Below are 23,118 nucleotides of genomic sequence, written 5' to 3'. Positions count from 1 at the left end.
TGTTTTACAAGGGTTACCTTTATAATCCTTTCTCTTTTTAAAGCTGGGTTTTGTTTTCTTTTAACCTTCCAAAGCACATTGAAACAGTCTAGCCAATGTCTGTTATTCAGTGGGCAGAGGCATTTGAGGGTGTGGAGAGAGGCTCCAATTACATTCACTCTACAAACCACTCACCTTTTTCCACCAGTAGCTGCAACTTCCTCCTTTCACACTTTTTATCTTCCGTTGTAGTTTCCCAGCTTCCCGGTCCATATTCCTCAGGGACGTTTATTGAGGTCCTTCCCCAATCACAGCTTGAGTACCCTAACCCCACCCTCCCCACAGCCAATCCACTTCCTCCTTCCACACCAGGCACAGAAGTCCTCTCCTCTGGAAGAGTCCCTGGACCTGATTCCATCCTTCTGCCATCACTCCTGTATTCTTTGTGCCTTTGGAGAAACCACCTCTTTTCTCAGTTTTTGGCAGTTTTTCATAGAGATGGTGATGTTCCCACTTGAATTACCTGAGAATGACCAATCTCCTTGTTCATTTTATTTCCCATTTTCTACTTCCTTTCCTGTCTTCTTCTGCCCAACCCTGAGAGCAAAGAGCCCAGAACTTAACACCTTGTAAGCTCTGAAAACATACTAACCAAAGTAGCTTAATTTATTGATGATCTGCTAGATGCTAGGTGCTTTCGGGGTGAGGGGATGGTATCTAAGTTAATTCTCTCACAACCATGCAGAGTATATGTTAGTGCTTTAATTTTGGAGCCAAGTAAACTGTGATTGATTTAGAAAAATTAAGAAGCAAATCAAAGGACATCCAGCTCCAAAATCAACAGAGCCAATATTTGAATTCAAGTCTTTTACTCCATTTCCAAATTCTTTCCAAGGCATTCAGAGTCTTAGTCTCAAGGCACTTCTCTCACCCAAGTCCCACCTCAAGGCATTCTTTATCAAAGGTCAGACTGCATTTCAGTTCTGTCTTCCCATCTAAACCAGCAGTGGTGACTGTGTGAAGGGAGGATATTCGTGCCCTCTTACATTAGGATGAAAGACTTACTTACCTTCAGGGGGGGTTTTCTGTCGTACACAGCTCTTGCTGTTTAGAACATGTATGGGCTGAAGATTTAAAATTCAAACATGAAGTTGTTTACATGCTGGACTTCACTCAGGCATACACAGAGGAACCCAGTCTGGAATTCACAAAACTTCAATAAAATAAAAAAGCCACACTGTGAATGCCTGGTGGAGCGCTTACCTCCCCTACCCACAATGTGCTCTGGGGTCGTGGGGAGCATTGTCTCACAGGATCTCAGGGCCAATAACCAGATTACAAAGTTGACACCATGAGTTACCTCTGCAAATAATTTCTCCATAAATAAGCCCTTCTATAATAATGAATGAACACAACGTAATGAAATGCTCCGTCAACCTAAGCAACAAAAAAGGAAAATGGTAAGTTTGTCCCTCTTCTAAAGGGTATATGAGGTCAGGTTAACAGATTTGGAAAATATTCCATTCTCGCAAACAAATTTAGTGTGTATTTCTACTCCTGGAACTATGAGACAATTGGATTTTTAAGGATTTTAAAATAAACAAGTATTATGTTTAATTAAATATATAAAATTAAGTATATACCAGGTATGAGTACCTGTACATAATTATTCATACCATTTCGAAAAGTACATGCATCTTAATGCATGTATGAAATTGGTTGGTGGTGTTTTTGTTTGTTCATTTTGCTGCAACAGATTTGTCTCTTCTGATATGTCCAATTCATGTACCCTATAATGATTCTCACGTATGCTAAACATGCTAGCACACTAGCCAAATAATACTCAGTAAAAAGACACATCACCCAGATTTTTCTATTAGTAACTACACAATGTTGGAAACTCTTATTATTTGATATGTATATGCAGGTCTCAAGCCCATAATAAACACAATTATGTTTCTGCAGTAAAATGCATGACTATTAACATTAGGTTGAGTAAACAAAGACTATAAATAGCGTCACCTCTGGCTTTGCCACAAAATGGATGCAAGTCAGGCCAGGTTTTGCCACCCAAATGAGTTAGAAACAAAATTTTTGGTTTTCAGAATGTTGTGGACTTTGGAATTACAGAAAAGCATGTGTGGAACCGATTGTATAAACATAAGAAAATTTTTACAAATAGATGTTTTTAGGAGTCAAATGAACACATCTGAGGCAACAGACTAGAAATGTCTTTTTACTATTTTTAAAATTTTTATTGAAGTATAGTTGATTTACAATGTTGTGTTAGTTTCCAGTGATTCAGTTATACGTGTGTGTGTACATACAGACTAGAAATTCTATTTATGGAAATACCATAAAAACACCATTGAGGATCTCCCTAAAGGCATTATATGGAAACCATGACCCTATTACAGTGGGGCAGGTGGGTCCTGCCCTGGTCCAGGGAACCATATGTACCATTCAAATCCTAGCAGAGGGCAATACCTAGAACAGCTGTGAAGCAAGCTCTGCTTTTAGCAACCTAGAGTAAACAAGCACCTGCTGAGTTTTAACTCTTCCTTATTCTTCCAAGCCATCACTCTGAAACTCCAAAATCCAACATGACTCATCCACACCTTCAGATGCTTTCAGTATTCATTGCACTTAGATCAGCACAGAAAGATAATACCTTATTGGTGCATAATTTACAAAGAACTCACATCTCTCTTAATCCTTTCAACTGCTTCAGTGTGGTAATATCTCCATTTGTCACATGAGAAAACTGCTGCTCAGAAAGTTTAAATGACCTGCCCAAGGTCACACAGCCAATAAGTAGCAGAGCTGGGCAAAAAACCCAGGTCTCAGGTCCTCCCTCCTCACTCACGGTGCTCCAGCCATGCTGGCCTGATTACATTTTTTAAGCTGCTCAAATACAGTACTTTCAACTCAGAAGACACCAGGCTCCTCTGCCTGGAGATGCCCTCTTCCTCCTCCATCTTCCCACCCCATACCATCTTCACTTCATTAACAGTTTAAATATCACCTCCTTAAGAAAGCCTTCCCTGAATTCCTCAGACTAACCTAAACCCCCACCCCACCCTGCTAGGTGCTCTCTTGGCCCACTGTATTCATCATTCAAAGCACTTATCTCATTGGTAATTAACTTAATTGTGGAATCGTTTACTTAACATCTGCCTTCCTGACCAGATCTTAAGCTCCATGAGGGCAGGGACACTGATTATGGTGCCCATTTTTTCCCTCCTACAAGAGCTGCACAGTGCCTGATATTTGGTTAGAAGTTTGATAAAAGATCAATCAATAAAAACATCTTCTGACTCAAAGATCAGTATTCACTCCACTGTACAGAATTATCCCACCATTTTCCAAGCCTATTACCCTCTTGGTGGTCTTTGTTGTTTGTCAAAGACCTTCTAGTTATTGGTGAAATGGGTACTTTATTCCACAGGCCATTATGGTGACACACCCTCCATGCACTTAGGTCTTTCCACTCTGTGAGTTACAGGGTCATAATAGCATTTATTATAAACAGTTTGGGGTTGTGCACTTTACTTGGATTGTCGCACTTGCTCCTTGTAACGTTCTCTGACATAGATATCTTTATTTCCATTTTGTAAATGGGGAAAACGAAACGCAAATAAATTTAATAATTTGCCCAATGCCTCACACATAATAAGCCAAGATGTGAACATTTATCTGACTTTAAAGACCCTGCTTATCCTGATGACCAGCTGTGGGAAGCATCCCCAAGGCACCTAGGGGTCTGTCTCCCTGAGAGTTACCTGCATATCAGCATTGCTACTGTGGATAAAACCAACGGGGCAATCATTATGTGGGTAAGATTTCTGTTAGGAGTAGATTCACCCTGCCACAGAGCAGGGAGCTTGGCGGGGACACAGGCAGGGTCCCTCTCCAAGAAGACTTCTCCAGTGTTTTTCTGTATGTTCCCTTTTTAGCAATATCTCTACTTACTTGCCTTATTTGCAGGTGCTGTTGTTTTGCTGTCCACAAAGCTGGGATGCCCAGTACCCTTCCCTTACTGCCCAGTAGCCCTTACAGTTAGCAGACTGAAGCTCCCTCACCGGCATTAGGCCTGGCAGGACCTCTGCTCATCTCCCACCACTCACAAGTCCTCTAATGGCATTATGGGTATAATTTCTGGTGCATGCACAAGTTTACACCCACATGGCAGCTCTAATGGTTGCCCAAGTCAGACCACTATACTAGTACAGCAAGATGCTACCAGGAAGATGGTCCTGCTGTCCTTCCTGCCGCTCTTAAGGAAGTGCCCTTCCAAAGATCAGCCTTCTTGGTCTTATTCCAAGGTCCTGCTGTGAAATAGGGACAAAGGTGGAGAATTTCCAACTGTATCTGGAGCAAACTTTCATTCTGTCTTGATAATTACAAGTAGGACAGAAGAAGGGGACAAATAAGAAGAGGGAGACCAAGACCCAGTAGACCTTAGGAGAAGAACAGGTGACTCTCTTGTCCCTGGTTGCTGTCAAATAGCCAGCAGGCAAGACAGGGTGTCTTCTTTCATCTTCCTACTGTCCTAAATCCTAGAACCAATGCCCTTTGAAGTCTCCCTCCCTAAATCCAACCCAACTGAAGCTATTGTGGGGAACTTTTTTTTTTTTTTTTTTTTTTTTGTGGTACGTGGGCCTCTCACTGTTGTGGCCTCTCCCGTTGCGGAGCACAGGCTCCGGACGCGCAGGCTCAGCGGCCGTGGCCCACGGGCCCAGCCGCTTCGCGGCATGTGGGATCCTCCCGAACCGGGGCACGAACCCGTGTCCCCTCCATCGGCAGGCGGACTCTCAACCACTGCGCCACCAGGGAAGACCGTGGGAAACTTTTTAAATAGCAGGAATGTACCAAGCAAGTATCCCTGAATTTGCTAGCCTCTTACCAACATGTTACTAAAGGGATTGAGGGTAACAATGTAACTTCTAACTCTAGCGGCCCATGATGGAAGAGCACAAAGTAAACTGGAGGTTAAAGTGGGAAGAGCAGGATGGTGGTCAGGAAGGAGGATGAAATGGCTCCAAATAGAAGCACGACTAGCATGGGCTGAGCACCTACAACCATTTTTCTCGATTCTAACTCCTGAGTAAATGTGAGTTCATTGATGCATTCATATTTCAGTAAGTATAAGCTCTGTACAACTTTGCCAAACGACTGTGGTATGTTGTCCACTAAGTACTCTCACTGGGGCAGATCCCGACTGAACTCCACCCAGTGTCTTCCCAGCGCTTGCTTTGTGTCCAACCTCAGAGCAATAACTTAACCTGACCACTAGATGGCACTAGTTACAAGGCAACCTTAGATTCCCTCCAGAAACAGTATTTTTCCCAACTAAGGAGACTTTCCAGGTTTGTTTGTTTTGTAACTTTTTAAAAAAATCATTATTATAAAGGCCATATGCTCACTGTGAAACTATATCAAACAGTGTATGAAATAAAAAGGAAATGCCTCAATCTGGCAGTTTCCTAGCCTTGATTTGAATACAATAGTGTGTAGGCCTGATTAACCCCAGTTAGGCCGGAAGGCTGTGCTGGGCTAATAGCCATCACCATAATATCTCAAGGCCACACCAGAAGTATGTATAGCCATACCCAACACAAAACCACGGTACCCAGGACTATTCCCCCCCGCCCCCAGACACACATGTCTCCACATTCAACTCCACTCTCACTAATTTTAAGGCCCCAGTCCCCTTTATAGTTTACCATCTCCTTTCAAAATCCTTGTCCTTCTTTGAGGGAATAGCATCACCAGACTAACTGAGCTGGTTGAACTTCTGTGGTTTGTTAGTAAGTCAGTACCTGAATCAACGGTTTCAGGAAGTGTATTAAAAATCCTACAGTCAAATATATTAACATAATAGTTTTGTTTCCTCCTCTATAACATTTTTTTCTGAGATAAAACTATACCTAACATGCCTCCTTTATCAGATGACTTGGCAACACCAACCATTCGGAATGCTGCTGAGAACCAAGGGTAAATGGGAATCAAATTGCTCCAGTTGGTCAAAATGGCTCTCCTAAAGCTCATTCAACAAGAAAGACTAAGTCTGAGTCAACTTGATTGATTAGAATATCTGGACATCGGTTTTCTCATCTGGCACTTGAAGGATTCTTGAGCAGCTGGGTGCTGTGGCTCCAGGAGCCTCAACATCCCCTGAAATATACACAGAAATGGGATTGCTGCTGGTGGGTAAAACTAATGTCTTCCTTTCCTGGAGCAGCAGGGAAGATGACACAGAGAGGAAGACTTGGGTCCTGTGAGAGTCTTGGAAGCGGTGGTGGAAGTGGCCGTGTGGAATAACATTAAGAGAACGGAAAGGTGAGGGGGAAGGGAGAGGAGATGCTGGCTCTGGCTAAACCACCTTCGGCCCCTGAAAATCAACCAAAATCGTTTATCATTGGTCATCCCTACCCCTCAAAATGGCTCCCTCCAGGCTAGCAGACACCTGAAGTTCCTCATCACACAAAGCCCTTAATCCAGGCTTCAAGGTCAAAAGTCAAAAATACTAACCTCTGGGGACTTCCCTGGTGGCACAGTGGTTAAGATTCCGCGCTCCCAGTGCAGGGGGCCGGGGTTCAATCCCTGGTCAGGGAACTAGATCCTACACGCACGCCACAACTAAGAGTTCGCATGCCAGAACTAAGGAGCCTGCATGTCTCAACTAAGACCCAGGGCAACCAAAAAAAAAAAAAAACTAACCTCTGAGTTAAAAAGTTGGTGTGATCTAGATCAAGTAAGAGTGTAAATATTGACCTAGAGGGATTACAACGCAAGAAGGTGCCTGAAGGGGGAACCCACAGCCTGAAAGGGAGGAGACTACAAAGCGAGGAGAATACAAAGGCTGGAGATCAGAAGGTGAAGATTCCAGTTTGCCATTCATTCTTTCCACAAACTTATTCTATTATGCATCCCTCGCTCTTCTAGCCAAGGAGGATACAGGGAAAACAAGATAAAGTCCTGCCCTCATGGCCTGACTTTCTATACCCAGGCCCTGCACAAAAAGTGTTATTACGGTTTTTGAGAGCCAGACACAGACCTAAGTACTTTGCGTACCTTTTATTCAATCCTCACATCAACCCCATAATCCCCATTTTACAGTTAAAGACATGGACGTTTCTTTACTTTCCAAGGTAACAAGTCGTCCCACAGGACAGTAAACTGGAGTCTGACATGTTTATCAGTCAGCTGCACGGAGCTGAAATTTGCATCTGAGCATCAAGGTTTATATTTATATATATATATATTATAAATATCCATATATTATATATATCCATATATATATGGAGACGCAGGGTCCGCCATATTCTGGAATAGGGATATAAGGAGTCCTGAAAGAGCTGTAAGATTTCCATACTACAGAATTCTCTCTCCATATAGTTTTCTCTGCTGGGGGGCCGTGGGGTGCTGTAGTTGCCAGGCTTTAAGATGATGGCCAAAATGACAGTCGCCCAGATCCAAAATGGCCACCGCTGCGTTTTCCTTCTATCGGAGCAATCTTGTAGTGACTGAAGGGCCATCACTGGTGGGTGCTCTCAGGAACTGGGCCAGATGCCAAAATGGCCACCTGGGTCTTCCCTCTCCTGAGCTATTCGCCCCGCAACATTTTAGGCCTCCATAATCCAGGCTGGACAAAAGCAGAGGAACGAAGCGGACAGGAGAGGAAGGCAGATAACCAAGGGCGGTGGGTCTGAAGTGAAAGGGCAAGTAAAGCTTTGCCCTTTGGAACTGGAGGTCACTGCAAGGTCTGCAAGCGCCTCGCTTTTGCCTGAATATGTGTAGTCACCGCCTTATTCTCCGCCCCCAAGGGCTCCTGGCAACCAATTCTCGGCGGGAAGTCGAGTAAGTCAGCTGTTGCGAGGCAGACTGGGAGCGCCTCCTGGGCCTTCCCCTGCAAGATCCTTAGGGAATGTTGGCGAAGAGTGAAGGCGTCGGGCAGATGGAAAGGAGGCAGGAGGACCGGGAAAAAAAGACGAGAAAGGAACATGTATATTCTCGTAGGGTCTTATAGCTAGGGAAAAACCTTAGAGTTACCTAGCCTAACTTCCCATTCTATGTTGGCTGGATGTCCAGGGATGGGGATTCTGATGGAGAGAAGATTCTCCTTTGTATTGAACTGAAATCTACCTTCGAGGACTTGCACCTAATTGTTATACCCCACGAGGACCTGCAGAACAGTTTAATGCCTCTTCCATAGGACAACTCATAACATTTTGCTCAAAATCAGCACAAATTCATTCCCGTTTATTGGGGGGCGTGGGTAAGTAAGCTTAAGTGTTTGACTCACCTGATTTATAACAAGCTGAATGCTTTTCTTTTTGAAAAATGAAAATTTTTCAGAATAATAACAAAAAAGACACCAAAATGGGGGAAAATGTTAATAGATAAAATGTAACCCTTTGGGTACAAGAACTCACTTGCTGGGTACCCGCATCATCTTGATTTAGATCAGTGTTCTCATTTTTCCTGCAGACCCTTGAAACACTGGGCTAAACAGATATAAATTAGACATTTTACAGTCTATCGGTCATTGAGTCTCCATGGAATTTGCAGACCAGTTTAAACACACATATACTATGAAAATAAGGCCACAAAAGTGGAAAAGAAAATATCAATTTCCTCCTGAGATTTATACCACTAGAGGGAGTTCCAGAAGAAAAATCACTGCAAGTGAGAGCTAATAATGGCACTTACAGAATGTTTACTGTGCACCATTCACAGTTCCCATGGGTCATTCATGTAATTCTGTTCACAGCCCTAATGAGGTGAATGTCAGTATCCCCCTTTTACAGAGGAGAAAGCTGAGAGGTATAGTGTGTCCACCTGTACAAAGTATACAACTTTGTGCTGGGTAATTTCTCAACATTTATTAAAACTGCAATTGCACATGCACTTTGAACCAACAACTTCACCTGTGTAGAAGGCAGTGAACTTCATGGGCATTTGACCAGGGCAGTCACACAGGGCCCATGCTTAGGAAGGGACACTATGTTGGGGCCATGGTGCTCTGTGTCACTATCTTGAAATTCTTAATAACTTTCTTTCAATTTGTGTTTTGTAAGTGAAGTGTGATGGGGTAATAGAACATGTGCTGAGGGCTTGGAGGCGAGGTTCAAGCGTGATCTCACTTCTCAGCCTCCCCAGGACTGGTTTTTAGTTGCCTTCAACTCCCTCCAGGGACCATTGCCACTCTCTGTGCTGCCCTCTCCCAGCAACAGCCTGGGCACAGGGGAGAGGTGGGGTCAGACATATACACCTGTCTTGCCAAGTTGAGAGGCAGGACCCCAGGCACATGGGAACGCCTGCATTCACCCCCCTAAGTATCCCAGTACCTGAAGGAATGTGATATTAAATAGCGAAAACAAAAACAAAGCCACCATGACAGGTCAAGAGTGAAACCACAAAGAAAGCAAGAACCTTCTTGGGAATTCCCTGGCTTTCCAGCGGTATGGACTCTGGGCTTCCACTGCAGTGGGCCGGGGTTCAGGAAGCTAAGATCCCACAAGCTGCAGCACAGGGCGGCCAAAAAAAAATTCTTTTTTCTTCATCCTGCTGAAACTTTTACAATCAGAGCCTAATATAAAGCTTGACGCACATCGTTTCTGTTAAATATTTATTAATTTAAATTAATTGAATACATTTTTATTTAACCTAGTAAAATGGATATTTAAAAAATTGAAACAATCTAAATGTCCTGGGAAACTAGTTAAATAAGTATGATACATTCATGCCATAAAATATTATGTAGCTGTGTAAAATAACAAGGATGTTCTTTAGGTACTAATATAGATTGTCTCCAAGATAAATTGTTGTTAACCATTTATGTTAAAAAGGGAGGGAGGGTAGATTAGTTCTCACATGCAGGAACTTTCTTGTGGGGCTCCCTCTAGTGGCACGTATGTGGAAGGATTCAGAGAAAAAAAGTTGGCTCCGGATGGCTGGGCGATTTTCAAAGTATGTCGTTTTATACCTTTTGGATTTGGAAACAGAAGCAGATGAACAACCAAATAAACAAATAAATAAGAACCCATTTTCAAAAGTTCAAGAGGGCTATATTATGTATTAATGTGGAATTATGCATTATTAAGTAAACACCACAAGAAGCAGAACAGGGCATGATATATATATATATATATATATATATATATTTTTTTTTTTTTTTTTTTTTTTTTTTTTCCGGTACGCGGGCCTCTCACTGCTGTGGCCTCTCCCGTTGCGGAGCACAGGCTCCGGACGCGCAGGCTCAGCGGCCATGGCTCACCGGCCCAGCCGCTCCGCGGCATGTGGGATCTTCCCGGACCGGGGCACGAACCCGTGTCCCCTGCATCGTCAGGCGGACTCCCAACCACTGCGCCACCAGGGAAGCCCCATGATATATATTTTACACATTCTCTGGAAAAGCTTACGCAGTACTGCTATTGGGTAACATCTAGGTAAGCTCCCATGTATTGAGTGCTTACTATTTCACATACGGATAGTGTGTTAATATACACATTAACATATTTATAGTATGTCACTTCGCATACATGACTGTGTACATGGCCTGTTATCAGACCTGGTGAGAGGTGTAGATCAAATGGAAATTACTGAGGAGTGTAAGAAACAACCCAAGAATATGTGCAAGATCATATAACATACGCCACACAAAATTAAAGTAACTTTTAAGTGCTGAAGGAAATGACCAGCCTGACCAACAACACGGGGTTGTTAGACACGTCCACACCATGCACCATGCCCAGCAAAACCCAGATGTTCCTATACCCAGATTATTGTAAATGGCAACTCCACCGGCTTTGTTTTTGCTGGTGGCCCTGCCACTTTCCCTTGTCCAGAGACCATGTCATCCAAGGGACTGCTCGCCCCAGCTCCAGAAATCCACCCCCTTTCCAAAGATGTGAGGCAGTCGAGGGCATGGAGGCAAGTGAGGTGAGCTCTTCAGAGGTAGGGGGTGTAGTCGTTATAAGTGGTTTTGGTTGGCTAGCTCCTGACCCTCTCTGATCTTCTAACCCTCCACTCCACCCTGATCTCCTATCCAGCTTTTGACAACTGGACTAGTGCCAGACAATTTCAAGTACGCTATGACCCCCAAACCCTGTCCAGGAAAGCATCTTGTGCATAACTTTCTTACCTGAACCTGAACTTGTATCTTGGAGGAAGAGCATCACAGGATAGATTAGATTCTAGAAGGAGAGAATCCCCACATGAGAGGAAGTCAGGCAAGCACAGAGTCTCCTCTTCCCACCTTCATCCCTCCAGACCTTGACTTTCACCCTCACAGCTTCAGAATGGCCAGCCTGCTTGTGCCCAAACTACAGCCGCCTTGCAGAGAAAAAGAATACACCGCTCCCAGACTCAGCTGACTGGTGTCCATCCTTCTAGCCCCTCATGCTCATCTCAGAAAAGAGCAGAAAATGTCTGTCCCTAGCCCTTGAACGGTGCTGCCCAATATAATTTTTTGTGATGATGGATCTGATCTATATTTGTGCTGTCCAATGCAGTAACCACTAACTAGCTGTATGTGCTACTGAGCGTTTGAAACGTGACTAGTGCAATCAAGGAACTGGAGTTTTAATTTTATTTAATTTAAATGGGCACTTGTGACTAGTGATTACAGTATTGGACAGCATGGCTTTAAATTGTGCATCCTGACTTTTTTTTTTTTTTTTTGAGGAGACATCCTTGTTTTAAGATTGGAAAATATGTTTTTCAAATTTGGTGCTGATACTGGTCTCACTCTTTAGTGATCAGCCAAGTCTGGGGATAAGGAGAAAGATCATATTCCCATCCCAGATCTCACTTTCCCCTGTGACACTGAGGAAATTGGAGAGTGATGCCAGGCTGGGGGCTGTGTCCTGACTGCTGATCTGTCCTCAGTGCCTGTATTGATTGACAGCCGCTGACTTTGCGGATGTTGCTTTCTTCATGCTTGCCTCTTGGAGCACAGGTGGCCATCAACTCCTGACACTTGACTCGTGACTTTATTATTTTTTTTAATGCATTACTTAAAAAAAAAAAAATTATTTATTTATTTGGTTGCACCAGGTCCCAGTTGCGGCAGGCAGGCTCCTTAGTTGTGGCATGAGAACTCTTAGTTGCAGCATGCATGTGGGATCTAGTTCCCTGACCAGGGATCGAACGCAGGCCCCCTGCGTTGGGAGCATGGAGTCTCATCCACTGCGCCACCAGGGAAGTCCTGACTCATGACTCTTTGAAATGTATTCTTTGGGAGGGAGAAGCTAACTAAGTCCAAGCAACACATCTGAACATAAGGAAGGGCGTTTGGATTTGCGATGGGAGAGAGGAAGGTCAGACATCAAGAGGAAAAAGAATGGCCTGGTAATGACAGTTACGAGACCGTAGAAATAGGAAACCAAGTCTAAATGTTCCTTCCTTTTTAAAACTCCAACACAGATCCCTATCTTTTGGCTAATACCTGGAGTAGAGGGATTGAAGGGACCTTGCAGACTGCACCGACAAGCCTCAGCCTGAGGGCCAGTGAGTGATCCATCCCAACAGGTCAGATCCTAGAAGCCCCCTCAAAGGCTGGCCGCCAGGAGAGAGTGGGGGAGGAAGGCCCAGTACCAGGCAGCCTCTGCTCCGTAGCTCTGAGGGGGTGGGGAAGGCAAACCCTGGTCATCCCCTGGCTCTGTAGCCCTTTTGTGTAAGTGCCTGGCAAGGGTAACGTGGGGCTGTGTCGGGGAGCACAGCTGCGACTCTGCTGGGGAGGAAGCAGGGCCAGGGCAGCTCTGCCCTCCCCGATCCTCCCCTGGGGCTTCTTCAGCCGTGGGGACACGCACCCCGAGGGCCTCTGCTTGGCCTGACCCTGCTGCAGGGACTCTCTTTCCCCACTGACGGTGGAGATGGCCAGTTTTTTGAGCTCCTCTCTGCCCAGCTGCCTCCCCTCCCTCCTCCTCCTCCTCCAGCTGTCTTCCAGCTCTGCAGGTAAGATTTATCTTTATTCCTGCCCTGGGGAGACCCTGAGAACAGAAAGGCTAGTTCCCTGGGCTCACTTCCTTCAACTCACCCTCAAGTTGCCATGCAAGTTATCTTTCAGCCTCCAGAAGGGGACCCAAATCCATCATGGGACCTTAACTCAGGGCTCTCCTTGAACTGGGTCTTACCTATCTTTCCAACTATGCTTTCTCACCTATCAGACGGGGAATATCATAATAACAGCCCCTTGGAGTTGCTGTCAGGGTTCAATTAGATAAGGTATATATAATATGCTCAGTTGTGCCTGTCCCATGGTAAATCGTGATAAATGTTTGTTGAGTTGTAGTGTCTCAGCATGTCTGAGAGTTCTGTTTCACACTCTCAGGCACTAATAAGTTTTTACAGAGGAGCCCTGCTCTCCGAAGACAGATTCCCAATCTGAGGGAGCCGCCTAACAGAGAAGGCTCAGAACATACACTCCCTTGGGAAATGGCTGCAGGTCTAATGGAGAAACCAGCTTCATCTTCTAGTAGCTCCAAGTCTGACAAGGAGATATGTCCCACAGAGGAAAAAAGACTGGGAACTTGTACAGGGCAGGGTCCAGGAGCTGTAGAGAGGGCTGAAGATACAGAGGAAAAGAAGAAGGAAGAAAGAAGGAAAGAAGATCCTCCACCTCTAGGGTGGAAGATCTCAGAGGAGAAGAATTTGGGACCAGGGTGTGAACAAGTACAGAGGGCTGAGAAGTGATGGAGAGGTGGTGGTGGGGGGAACGACCGAAGCAAAACCTCTAAGGGGAGAAGGATCAAGTTGGCCAAGTCTGAAGAGGGAGGCCCACGGGACAGTTAAACTGCAAGAGGCTGGACCACATTCCAAGGTGGGACCTAAAGGCTGGGATGACCACATGCTAGAATGTTCTGTCCAGGGAACTCACGGTGTCTCTCTAACCAGAGACCTTTAAGAAAAACTGAGCTTCTCCCTGGCTCTAGAATTCTATTTAAAAATCAAGTGTCTTCTTCTTTCCCTGTTTTGAAGCAGCCCTTCCCATGAAGGGCTTGTTTGTCAACGTTCCCTCTGATGCTCAGTTTCTTTTCTTTTGTGTCTTGGCTAGGACAGTTCAGAGTAATGGGACCAGGGCAGCCCATCCGGGCGCTGGTGGGGGATGAAGCGGAGTTGCCCTGTCGCATATCTCCAGGAAAGAACGCTACAGGCATGGAGGTGGGATGGTACCGACCCCCCTTCTCCAGGGTGGTTCATCTCTACCGAAATGGCAAGGACCAAGATGAAGAGCAGGCGCCTGAATACCGGGGCCGCACGGAGCTGCTGAAAGAGACTATCGGGGAGGGAAAGGTGACCCTCAGGATCCGGAATGTAAGGTTCTCAGATGAAGGAGGTTTCACCTGCTTCTTCCGAGATCATTCTTACCAAGAGGAGGCAGCAATGGAATTGAAAGTGGAAGGTGAGTAGTGTCTATAATAGTAGGTATTGTCTGTTGGGTGGCCAGGACCTGCCTTTGAGCCTTCAGTCATTCTCTCAATTGAGATGAGATCCTTCAACCCAAACAGCTCATTCCTGGGAATTAACTCCATAGAGATACGCACGCACATCAGTATCTCTGGGAATTCATATGCTCACGTTGTCCGTTACATCATTATTCTGTAATGATGTAAGGAAGCCAGAATCAGAGTCCGTGCCCATGAGTAGGGAAGTGACTGAGTAAACACTGTTACCCCTACAGTGAATATCATGCAACCATTTAAAAGATTGTTTTAGGGCCATTCCAGACAGCTTGGAGGCATTTTACAAGGTATTGTTGAGTGATAAAAGCAAGCTACAGAATCTAGGGAACAAAAACAAAACTTTACGTTTTATATATCAGAGAAACATATAAAGATATCCATAAGAAAGTTAATAGGGTTCACTTTGGGGGAGAAAAGGGAGGATGGGGGGTGATCCAATTAAAAAAGAAAAAAGACCATAATTTTATCCATATCATCATATTTATCCATTTACATAAAAGTGTGTATATAACATGCACATTTGTGAGTACATATAGAGAAATTTTAAACATTTTTAAATAGAAAAAAATGATAAATGTAGGCAGCAAAATCCAAAGTAATGAATTTGTGATTATTTTGTGCTACTAGAGGGGAATATGACTTATCTGAACGTTAATCAAAGTATCCAAGTGGACCTTTTCCTTTCTTGTTTTGCTTTGGTTTGTCTTTTCATTTCTTTGTTATAAACAAGGGCCTTATTCCTAGGGAGTCAAACTGATCAAATCCTATTACAGTGAATTCCTCAGTTGATGTGTTTGTGGTGTTTTATTAGATGAGGAACATTATTAAACAATATATTCCTGGTAAACAGTTGCAAGGAATTAAGTAGAACTAATATCTGAATATAATCATAGAAAGAGATGTTACCTATAGATTTTACCTCCACTGCTTCCTTTCTCCAGAATTTCATTTGTGGTATGTTTTATGTGAGGGATGACTTTGAAATTTATTTTTTTGTTTTATCCCAGAGGGGTTAAGACATGGACAAGGAGGGGGAGATTTGAAAGTTAATTGCTATTTAATTGAGGAACAAAAATATTCTGAGGCCTGGGCCTCAGGTCATTTCCCTTCCCTCCTCCCCACCTGCAGGGCAAACATCAGACAATCGATCACTTTTGTATCTCAAGGGCCACTGTTGCAGTACTGGGACCAGAAGATGGCATTGTATGCGGGATAACAAAGCACTATTTCTAGAGACGGATCTCAGGGATGTGAAAACAGCTTTGTGCGTCACAGAATGTTCTTCATACAGCTGTTTTCACTGGGGGATTTTTACCTGCAAGGAAGTCTGATAGTGAGGATCCCTCCAGTTTTCCGATTTTCCTCATTCCTGTTCAGTAGCTTCCTGGCTCAATAACTGCCTCCCCCAGTACATCCCCACCCCACCCCAACAAGGAAACAAACAAACAAATGAACTGCCTGGGGAGAAAATTTTCCTTTGGGTGGATTTCCACATTCTGACCCTCTTCCTCCCTTCTCATAATCTGCATGCCTAAGAGTCTTTTAAAAAAGAGAGTTTTATGATGGACCACCCACCTAGCGTGAGGCTCCAGGAAGCTGAGACAAATTTAGGACTGAAATGCAGTAACTATGTGATTGTCAAGTTTCAGGTGTAATTACCTTCCCTCTTTCTCTAAAGAGTTTCTAGTCTCTCCTTCCAACTTTGTATTTTTCTTGTCAGTTTTGTGATTTTATTACTAGTTGTCTCTAAACCTTTCTTTAAACTCTTCATTATGAAACTTTAAAACATATACAGAAGTAGAGAGATTATTATAATGAGCCTCCAAGTTCCCATCACCTGACTGCAACAGTTATGACCCAAGGACAGGCCACCTGTTTCACTAGACCCCACTCATCACCATCCGCCCCAAATGAATTCCTCCGGCAAATCCTAGGCAGCATTATCGTGTCATTGCTAAATCCTCAAAACTATGTCTCAAATAGAAAAACTCAAAAACAAAATCATAACCAAAATACTATTATTACATCTTTAAAATTTTACAAAACTTCTTAACAATACCCCGTCTGTGTTCACATTTTTTTTTTTTTTTTTTTTTTTGCGGTACGCGGGCCTCTCACTGCCGTGGCCTCTCCCGTTGCGGAGCACAGGCTCCGGACGCGCAGGCTCAGCGGCCATGGCTCACGGGCCCAGCCGCTCCGCGGCACGTGGGATCTTCCCGGACCGGGGCACGAACCCATGTCCCCTGTATCGGCAGGCGGACTCTCAACTACTGCGCCACCAGGGAAGCCCCCTGTGTTCACATTTTTATGATTGTTTTATAAATATATTTTTACAGTTGGTTTGCTTGAATCCAATCCAAACAAGATGCACAGGTTGGTATTCGCCCTGTAGAGTTTCCCACGGTCTAGATTTTGCTGATTTCATTCCCACGTTAATACAGTGTTCCATACCCTTTATTTTCTGTAAACTTATAGATTAGGATATGAACAATCAGATTCAGGTTTGATTTATTTTGTCAAGCATATTTCATAGGTGATGCTATATACTTTGTTCATATCACTTTACATCAGAAGTCTCATAATGTCTCCTTTTCTCTCTTTTTGTGATCCTAACCCTTTGTTAAAATATAAAGGTGTACAAAAAAAGGAACTAAAATCTGCAATTGCTAAACCGTGTTGCTCCAGGTAACTTCCAATGAGAACTTTGAAAGTAGAGCTGGCTGTGTTTTCTCCTGGGGAACACAGTAACAGACAAGAGCCTGAAACCGCAGCTTGAAGGATGGTATTTATACCTAAGAAACCAGTTTGACGTTGTTTGCTGTGACTTAATGCCTACCCTGATGGCAGTATCTTTATCTAGCCCCCTAACGCAGAGAACAAGATGGAAAGGGCCGGCCCTGCACATTGAGATTATACAGGGAAAGCTTTGGGGCACTGAGCCGACTCGAGAATGGGCAATAGATGGCGACAGAGAGCCAAAGGTCATCCCATGTCTCTTTATCTTTCCCACTCCATGTCTGCTCAGTTACCAAATGCGGCGGATCCTACTTTCTCAAAAGCTCCAGAAGAAAGGTTCTTAACTTTTCTTTGTGTCATGCACCCTTTTGTCGGACTGGTAAAGTCGATGAACCCCTTCTCAGAAGGATATTTGAAATGCATAAAACATACTTGTACTGAAATACAGTTATCAAAATATTAAAGTAAGATATGGGGTGGCCCTAATAATAGTGTCATTTCAAAATGAACGTAAGTGATATTTTGAGATTTCTGTACAGTGATATGAAAATATTTGTGATTTTTAGGGATGACAAAGTCTCAGGTTCTGTTCATATTGTTGTGGAGTGTTCCCTACAAACATAAAGAAACACTAAATTTCAGTTTAAAGTTTACTGAAAATATGTATTTTTTTTCCTATTTGAGTTCACCTTGACTTCCTACACCACGACCACTGTCCTAGGCTCATGTGTTTTACTTTCACCATTACCATGGCCTCTTAATTGACTGCCTTTGCCCCCCTCCTCCAGTCCTGCAGTCAGTAAATCAGATCTTGTCACTCCTCAGCATGAAATGCTTCAGGGTACCCCGTGACCTTGAGGATCAGATCTAAGTCCCTTTCGTGGTTCTCAAAACTCTCCAAGACTGGCCCAGTATACAGCCTCGACTCCTGTCATTCTAAACCACTGGCCCTTCTCAGAAACAACCACTTACTTTTCCTTTAAACCTAAGCCTAGGTGTTAGTTCTGAGTCATCTTCTTTGAATTTGGCTCATGGAGCCGTGGGCACTGTGCTGGGTGTTGATGACAGGTGCTGGGCCACCCCGGTTCTGCCTTTCAGATCCCTTCTACTGGGTCAGCCCTGGAGTGCTGGTACTCATCGCGGTTCTGCCTGGGCTCCTCCTGCAGGTCACTGTGGGCCTTGTCTTCCTCTGCCTGCAGCGCAGACTCAGAGGTACAGGCTGGAGGGTGGCTGGCTGGGGACCCTTCCCTGAAGTGCCTGGTCTCTTGGAGCTTGGTCAGCTCACGTTTATTTTTGAGGGACTTCTGGGTTCAGAACTCCATAATGACAAGTTTTACATCCTACCGAATGTAAATATCATTTAGATAATAGGACCTTTCATTTCCCTATGAGGTAGGGCTGATATATAATAGCCCCATTTTAGAGAGGAAGCAACTGAGGCCTGGAGTGGATCAGAGATTTACTCAAGCTGGCACAGCTTCTAAGAGGCGGAGCTCAGGCCTAAACCCCTATCTTCTGGTCCCTGAAACATACACAGCAGCTTATGCAACCGGGGGAGTGTGAGCTTCAGAATCGGGCAAGTCTGTGCTACTAGGTTTAAATAAAGATAGTGTAGGTAAAAGTCCCTACCACATAGTAGGTGTTGTTTCCTCCTTTTCCATCCAACACTGAGAACACGGGTTCAACCGTCTGAAGCTCCTCTCTTGTGCCCAAGAGCTTTCATTTTGAGACTTCTCCCCGCCACCAAGCGTTCTCAAAGCCAAAGCACGCAAGGCCTCCAGTTCTCCTCCCCCTCCCATTCCTAAGAGGATAAAGCAGCAAGGAGGGCTTGGAGTATATGAGGGGGGATATTGGTGGGATCTTCTCTTCCCTTGACCTCGTCCCAGATACTCAAGTTACCTCTTCTCCCCCATGAGAAAGGTCTTCAGCCCATATGGCTGAGCAGAAAGAGTTTGCCAGCCTGGGTTTAGATCCAGTTCAGACAATGACATGAACTCTCCAAGCCTCAGTTGCCTTGTCTGAGTCAAGCAGAGATAACACCCTCCCTCCTACAAGTTATGGGAGGATTAAAGGGGATAGTGTTATGTAAAGCACCTAGAACAGAGCCGGTACAAAGCAGCTGCTCAACTAAATGTTTAGTTCCTTCCTTCCTCATTCAGATGGGAAGTAGCTTTAGATTTACAAAGTGACGATCCAGCGGGGTGGAGTGACGTTGTGAACTGAGAACCAGCAAGAAAAGGAGCAGAGAGTAGTGGGGGTGGTAATAAAACCTTAGATTGGTTTGGGGCATTGGTGAACATAGCTGTCTACTGAGCTTCTCAGCTTTCTTTAACCCAATATTTAACCCAGGCAATAGCCAGGGAATGAGCCTGAACTCCTGCTTTCAAATCTGGTGCTCTTCTCACTCTAAGGATGTTCATGGGCTACTGAGAAACACCCTGCACAAAGGCCCAAGGCAATGGGTGTGGAGGGGCCCCATCTAGTGCCTGAGCTGGAACTAAAAATGTCGCCTTTTTTCTATTTTAGGAAAAATTCCAGCAGAGATAGGTGAGTTCCAGGCACCTTCCCTCCCCATGCCTCCCTCCAGGTCTTCTGGCGTAACTGAAATGGTCATTTTCTCAGACCATCTCTGCCTCTGTCCCAATACCCTGTGCTCCCTTCAGGCGGGAACTTCACTATTTAAAACTCCTATAACCAGTCGTAGAGTCTCATTCCTCTTCCCTGCCTTCAACCAGAGTAGAAGTAAAATCCTACAGCTTCCTTTCCTCCATCGTGCGTCACTTACAATTTAAAGTGATTAAATAACAAAGGCTCAGAGGAGAAAAGATTGTTTTGAGTGCCATACTAATAATCCCTTTCCATTTGTTCTTTCAGAGAATCTCCACCGGACTTTTGGTAAGTTCTGGGGTACCCAGCACCCCAGGTCAGCTTGGTGCTTCACTCGGCTCCTGTTACCTGGGGATGTAAGGACCCCTGGCTTCTGGTTGGTTTCCTCCCTCTCTTGTTCTTTCTTTGAATGTCATCATACGCACCTAGGATGGGTTAGATAATAGCAAACACTTACATTACGCTTGCATGTACCTGGCACTGTAACAGCTTCCCAAATGTTAACATTCTAGGAATTACAAGTACTTTATGTACATTACTTCTTTTTTCAGGAATTACAAAGGGGAGGTAAACAGATCCTTTGCCCATCAACTTGATGTCTAGTTGGGGAGTTGATACATATACATAAATTAACTGGAGAACAAAGTACATATACATCATCAACAGCTCACACAGGGGAATGAGTTTTCACAGTACAGAATGAGTAACTACATGTGACTCCTCAGGGAAGGCGTCTTGGGGGAAGAGTGAAGACATCAAACCCCACTAGAATGTTGGCCTGGACTTCCTGGTGGTCCACTGGTTAAGACTCTGCACTTCCACTGCAGGGGGTGAGGGTTCAATCCCTGGTGGGAGAACTAAGATCCTGAATGACGTGCAGCAAAAAAAAAAAAAAATAGAATGTCGGCCCTAGGACATGGTCTCTGTCCTTTTTGTTCACTGCAGATTGTCCAGTGCCTAATGACAATACCTACAACAGAAGGGCACCCAAATATTTGTTGAATGGATGTTGCAGAAATTATAAGATGGTCCCTGCTCTGAGCAGCCTTCCTGAACAGCCTCTCCTCCTGAGGCTGGAAGTGCCCCTGGCTCCACGCTAGCATTTAATCAGTGTGCAGAAAAAACAACACACACAGTCTGCAACTCAAAGGGAAGGAACAGGATCTTTGTTTTACAGGATTCACATAACAAAGGTCTTAACTTTTTGTACTCTTTGGCAATCTGGTGAAGCCTCATGGACCCCTCCCTTCCCAGAATGTTTTGAACTGTACACACAAAATATAACACATAGGATTACAAAGAAAACCATTGTTTTGAAATAGTTTTCGAAATATAAACAAATTTGTGATAAAGTAACAAATGTTTCTTTAAATAACAAAAATATACATTAAATAATAAAATGTAGCAGCAGGTCTAATAATTTGGTGATTTCAAACTATTGATAAACAGTATTCTGAGATTTCTGCAACAACTCTGAAGGGAATGTGGTTTCCATTGGTGATAAAGTCACAGGTACTGCTGATAACTGGTTTGTTAGCTACATTTTTAGTGTAAGAAAATGCTAAATTCAGTTTGAAGTTAGTGAAAATAAAAATGTAGTGCTTTTCTCATCCAAATTCATGAACTCCCTGGACTCTATCCACAAACTATTTTGGAACCCAGGTTAAGAACCTCCCCCCTCCACCACCCAAAAGAAACCCAATAATAAATGGAGAGGGGTGGTTGGGACACAAGGGGGAACACATGTTAATCCTGTTTGTTCTGTGGCAAACGATTCAGATCCCCACTTCCTGAGGGTGCCCTGCTGGAAGATAACCCTGTTTGTAATCGTGCCATTTATCGGACCCCTGGTGGCCTTGATCATCTGCTACAACTGGCTACACCGAAGACTAGCAGGTGCAGTGCTGGGGCAGCAAACAGGACCACTGAGCAGCAGGGGTCAAGCCAGCCCTGAGCGGGGAAACATAAAGAGGGTGGCTGGAACCAGGGCTCAAGATTCAGAGCTGGAATTTCCTTCCTGCTCTGTCCACATGGCCAACTCCAGCCTCCTCAGAGAATCCATGAAGAGAACCACTTACTGAGATGTGTGGGGTCCCTTAGTGGAAAGGGAGGGGGGGTGACTATGAATTCCACAGGGAGGATGTGGGAGGAGTTAGTCATCTTCCACTCATCACCTATTTCTCTTTGTTTTCAGGGCAATTTCTTGAAGAGCTAAGTAAGTTCTCTTTTTCTTATAAGCTGAGAGCAAAAAAAAAAAACAACGAGGAAAGCAGCAAGGGGAAGAGGGGGCTAATTGAGGGATCAAAATCCCAAAGGAAAGGAAGGGCTGGTGAGCCTGGCTGGAGGGAGGACTCCTCCTCCACCTTCGTGCTCCAAAGCAAGAATCCCACCCCAGCTGGCCTCCTTTCTCGATTGTTCCCTACAGCAGCTGCCCTGGGCCTCACCTCCAAGACTAGATGACTCCACAGGGCCTTTCTTCTCCCTGGTGTGACAGTTTCATGATAGAAACTGTTGACAGCTTTTTCAAGTTATTTTCTCCTCCTTCTAGGAAACCCCTTCTGAATGATGTCGCATCTTGGCAGGGTGGAGAAGAGCCTGGTTGGCCCAAAGACTGGTCCTCGGGGATGTCACATCCATCAAGTTGCACACTCACTGGCCTCTTTGCTGGGGGGACATTCTAATCTGCACTTGCAGGAATGCTCTGAATTCCAAATAGGATCAACTTCTCTTCTGTCATCTACTTTGTCTCTCCCTTTCCCCAGCTCCTTCCTTCCTCTCCCACATATTTCTACTGCTGCCCACATATTTCTACTCCTTGGTCTATCTTCCATCTGAAGCCCTCTCTGGTTACAGTCAGGCAGCTGCTCTTCTCTCCATCAGAGGGCACCTGTGCTGCAGAGTAACACAGACAAGAGGGTCTCTGCCATGAACTGGAGACCAGGAACCTCCTCACTGCAAATCATAGCACACCAGCTTTGCAAATGGTGGTTGTTTCTTCCAAGATCTCAGCCCTGCTGGGAAGGAGCAGGAAAAGTCCAAAACATCCAAGACAGCGCCAAGTGACCTGCAGAGTGAGGACATGGGGAGCCCTAACCAAAAACAGGAGATGGGGAGAAACCCACAGAACACTGGCCAGAGCTCCATCTTGTCCCGGGCAGCCTACCGAGGTGCCAGGGGAGCAAGGGATGAGAACTGGGCCACACACCTGCTTTAAAATGGCTCCCTTCTACATCTGGTCCAGATGGGTCCCTCAGACTCTCTCCCCCACTCATCCTTTTTCTCCCATCTTCATACCTATTGGAGTGTCCACTGCTTTCTTCAACAA

At 44.6% G+C, this 23,118-nt stretch overlaps 1 protein-coding gene across 2 annotated transcripts; it reads left to right on the top strand.

Annotated features, from left to right (window-relative positions):
• The first annotated feature begins 12,860 nt into the window (after positions 1-12,860).
• On the top strand, positions 12,861-22,355 carry MOG (myelin oligodendrocyte glycoprotein). 2 transcript variants are annotated; one of them, XM_007117216.1, is made up of 7 exons: positions 12,861-12,942; positions 14,042-14,389; positions 18,285-18,398; positions 19,713-19,733; positions 20,061-20,081; positions 21,988-22,008; positions 22,342-22,355. In XM_007117216.1, exons 1-7 carry the CDS (start codon positions 12,861-12,863, stop codon positions 22,353-22,355), a joined length of 621 nt encoding a protein of 206 aa, XP_007117278.1. The 2 variants fall into 2 exon arrangements, with proteins under 2 accessions (XP_007117278.1, XP_007117277.1); XM_007117215.1 differs by lacking the exons at positions 21,988-22,008; positions 22,342-22,355 and having other exon boundaries at positions 20,061-20,236.
• Positions 22,356-23,118: the final 763 nt, after the last annotated feature.

Source organism: Physeter macrocephalus, chromosome 18, assembly GCF_002837175.3.
Source record: "Physeter macrocephalus isolate SW-GA chromosome 18, ASM283717v5, whole genome shotgun sequence".
In the NCBI taxonomy this organism is placed as follows: domain Eukaryota; kingdom Metazoa; phylum Chordata; class Mammalia; order Artiodactyla; family Physeteridae; genus Physeter; species Physeter macrocephalus.
Note: the sequence above shows the minus strand (reverse complement) of the source record. Positions and strands in the feature narration are given on the sequence as shown.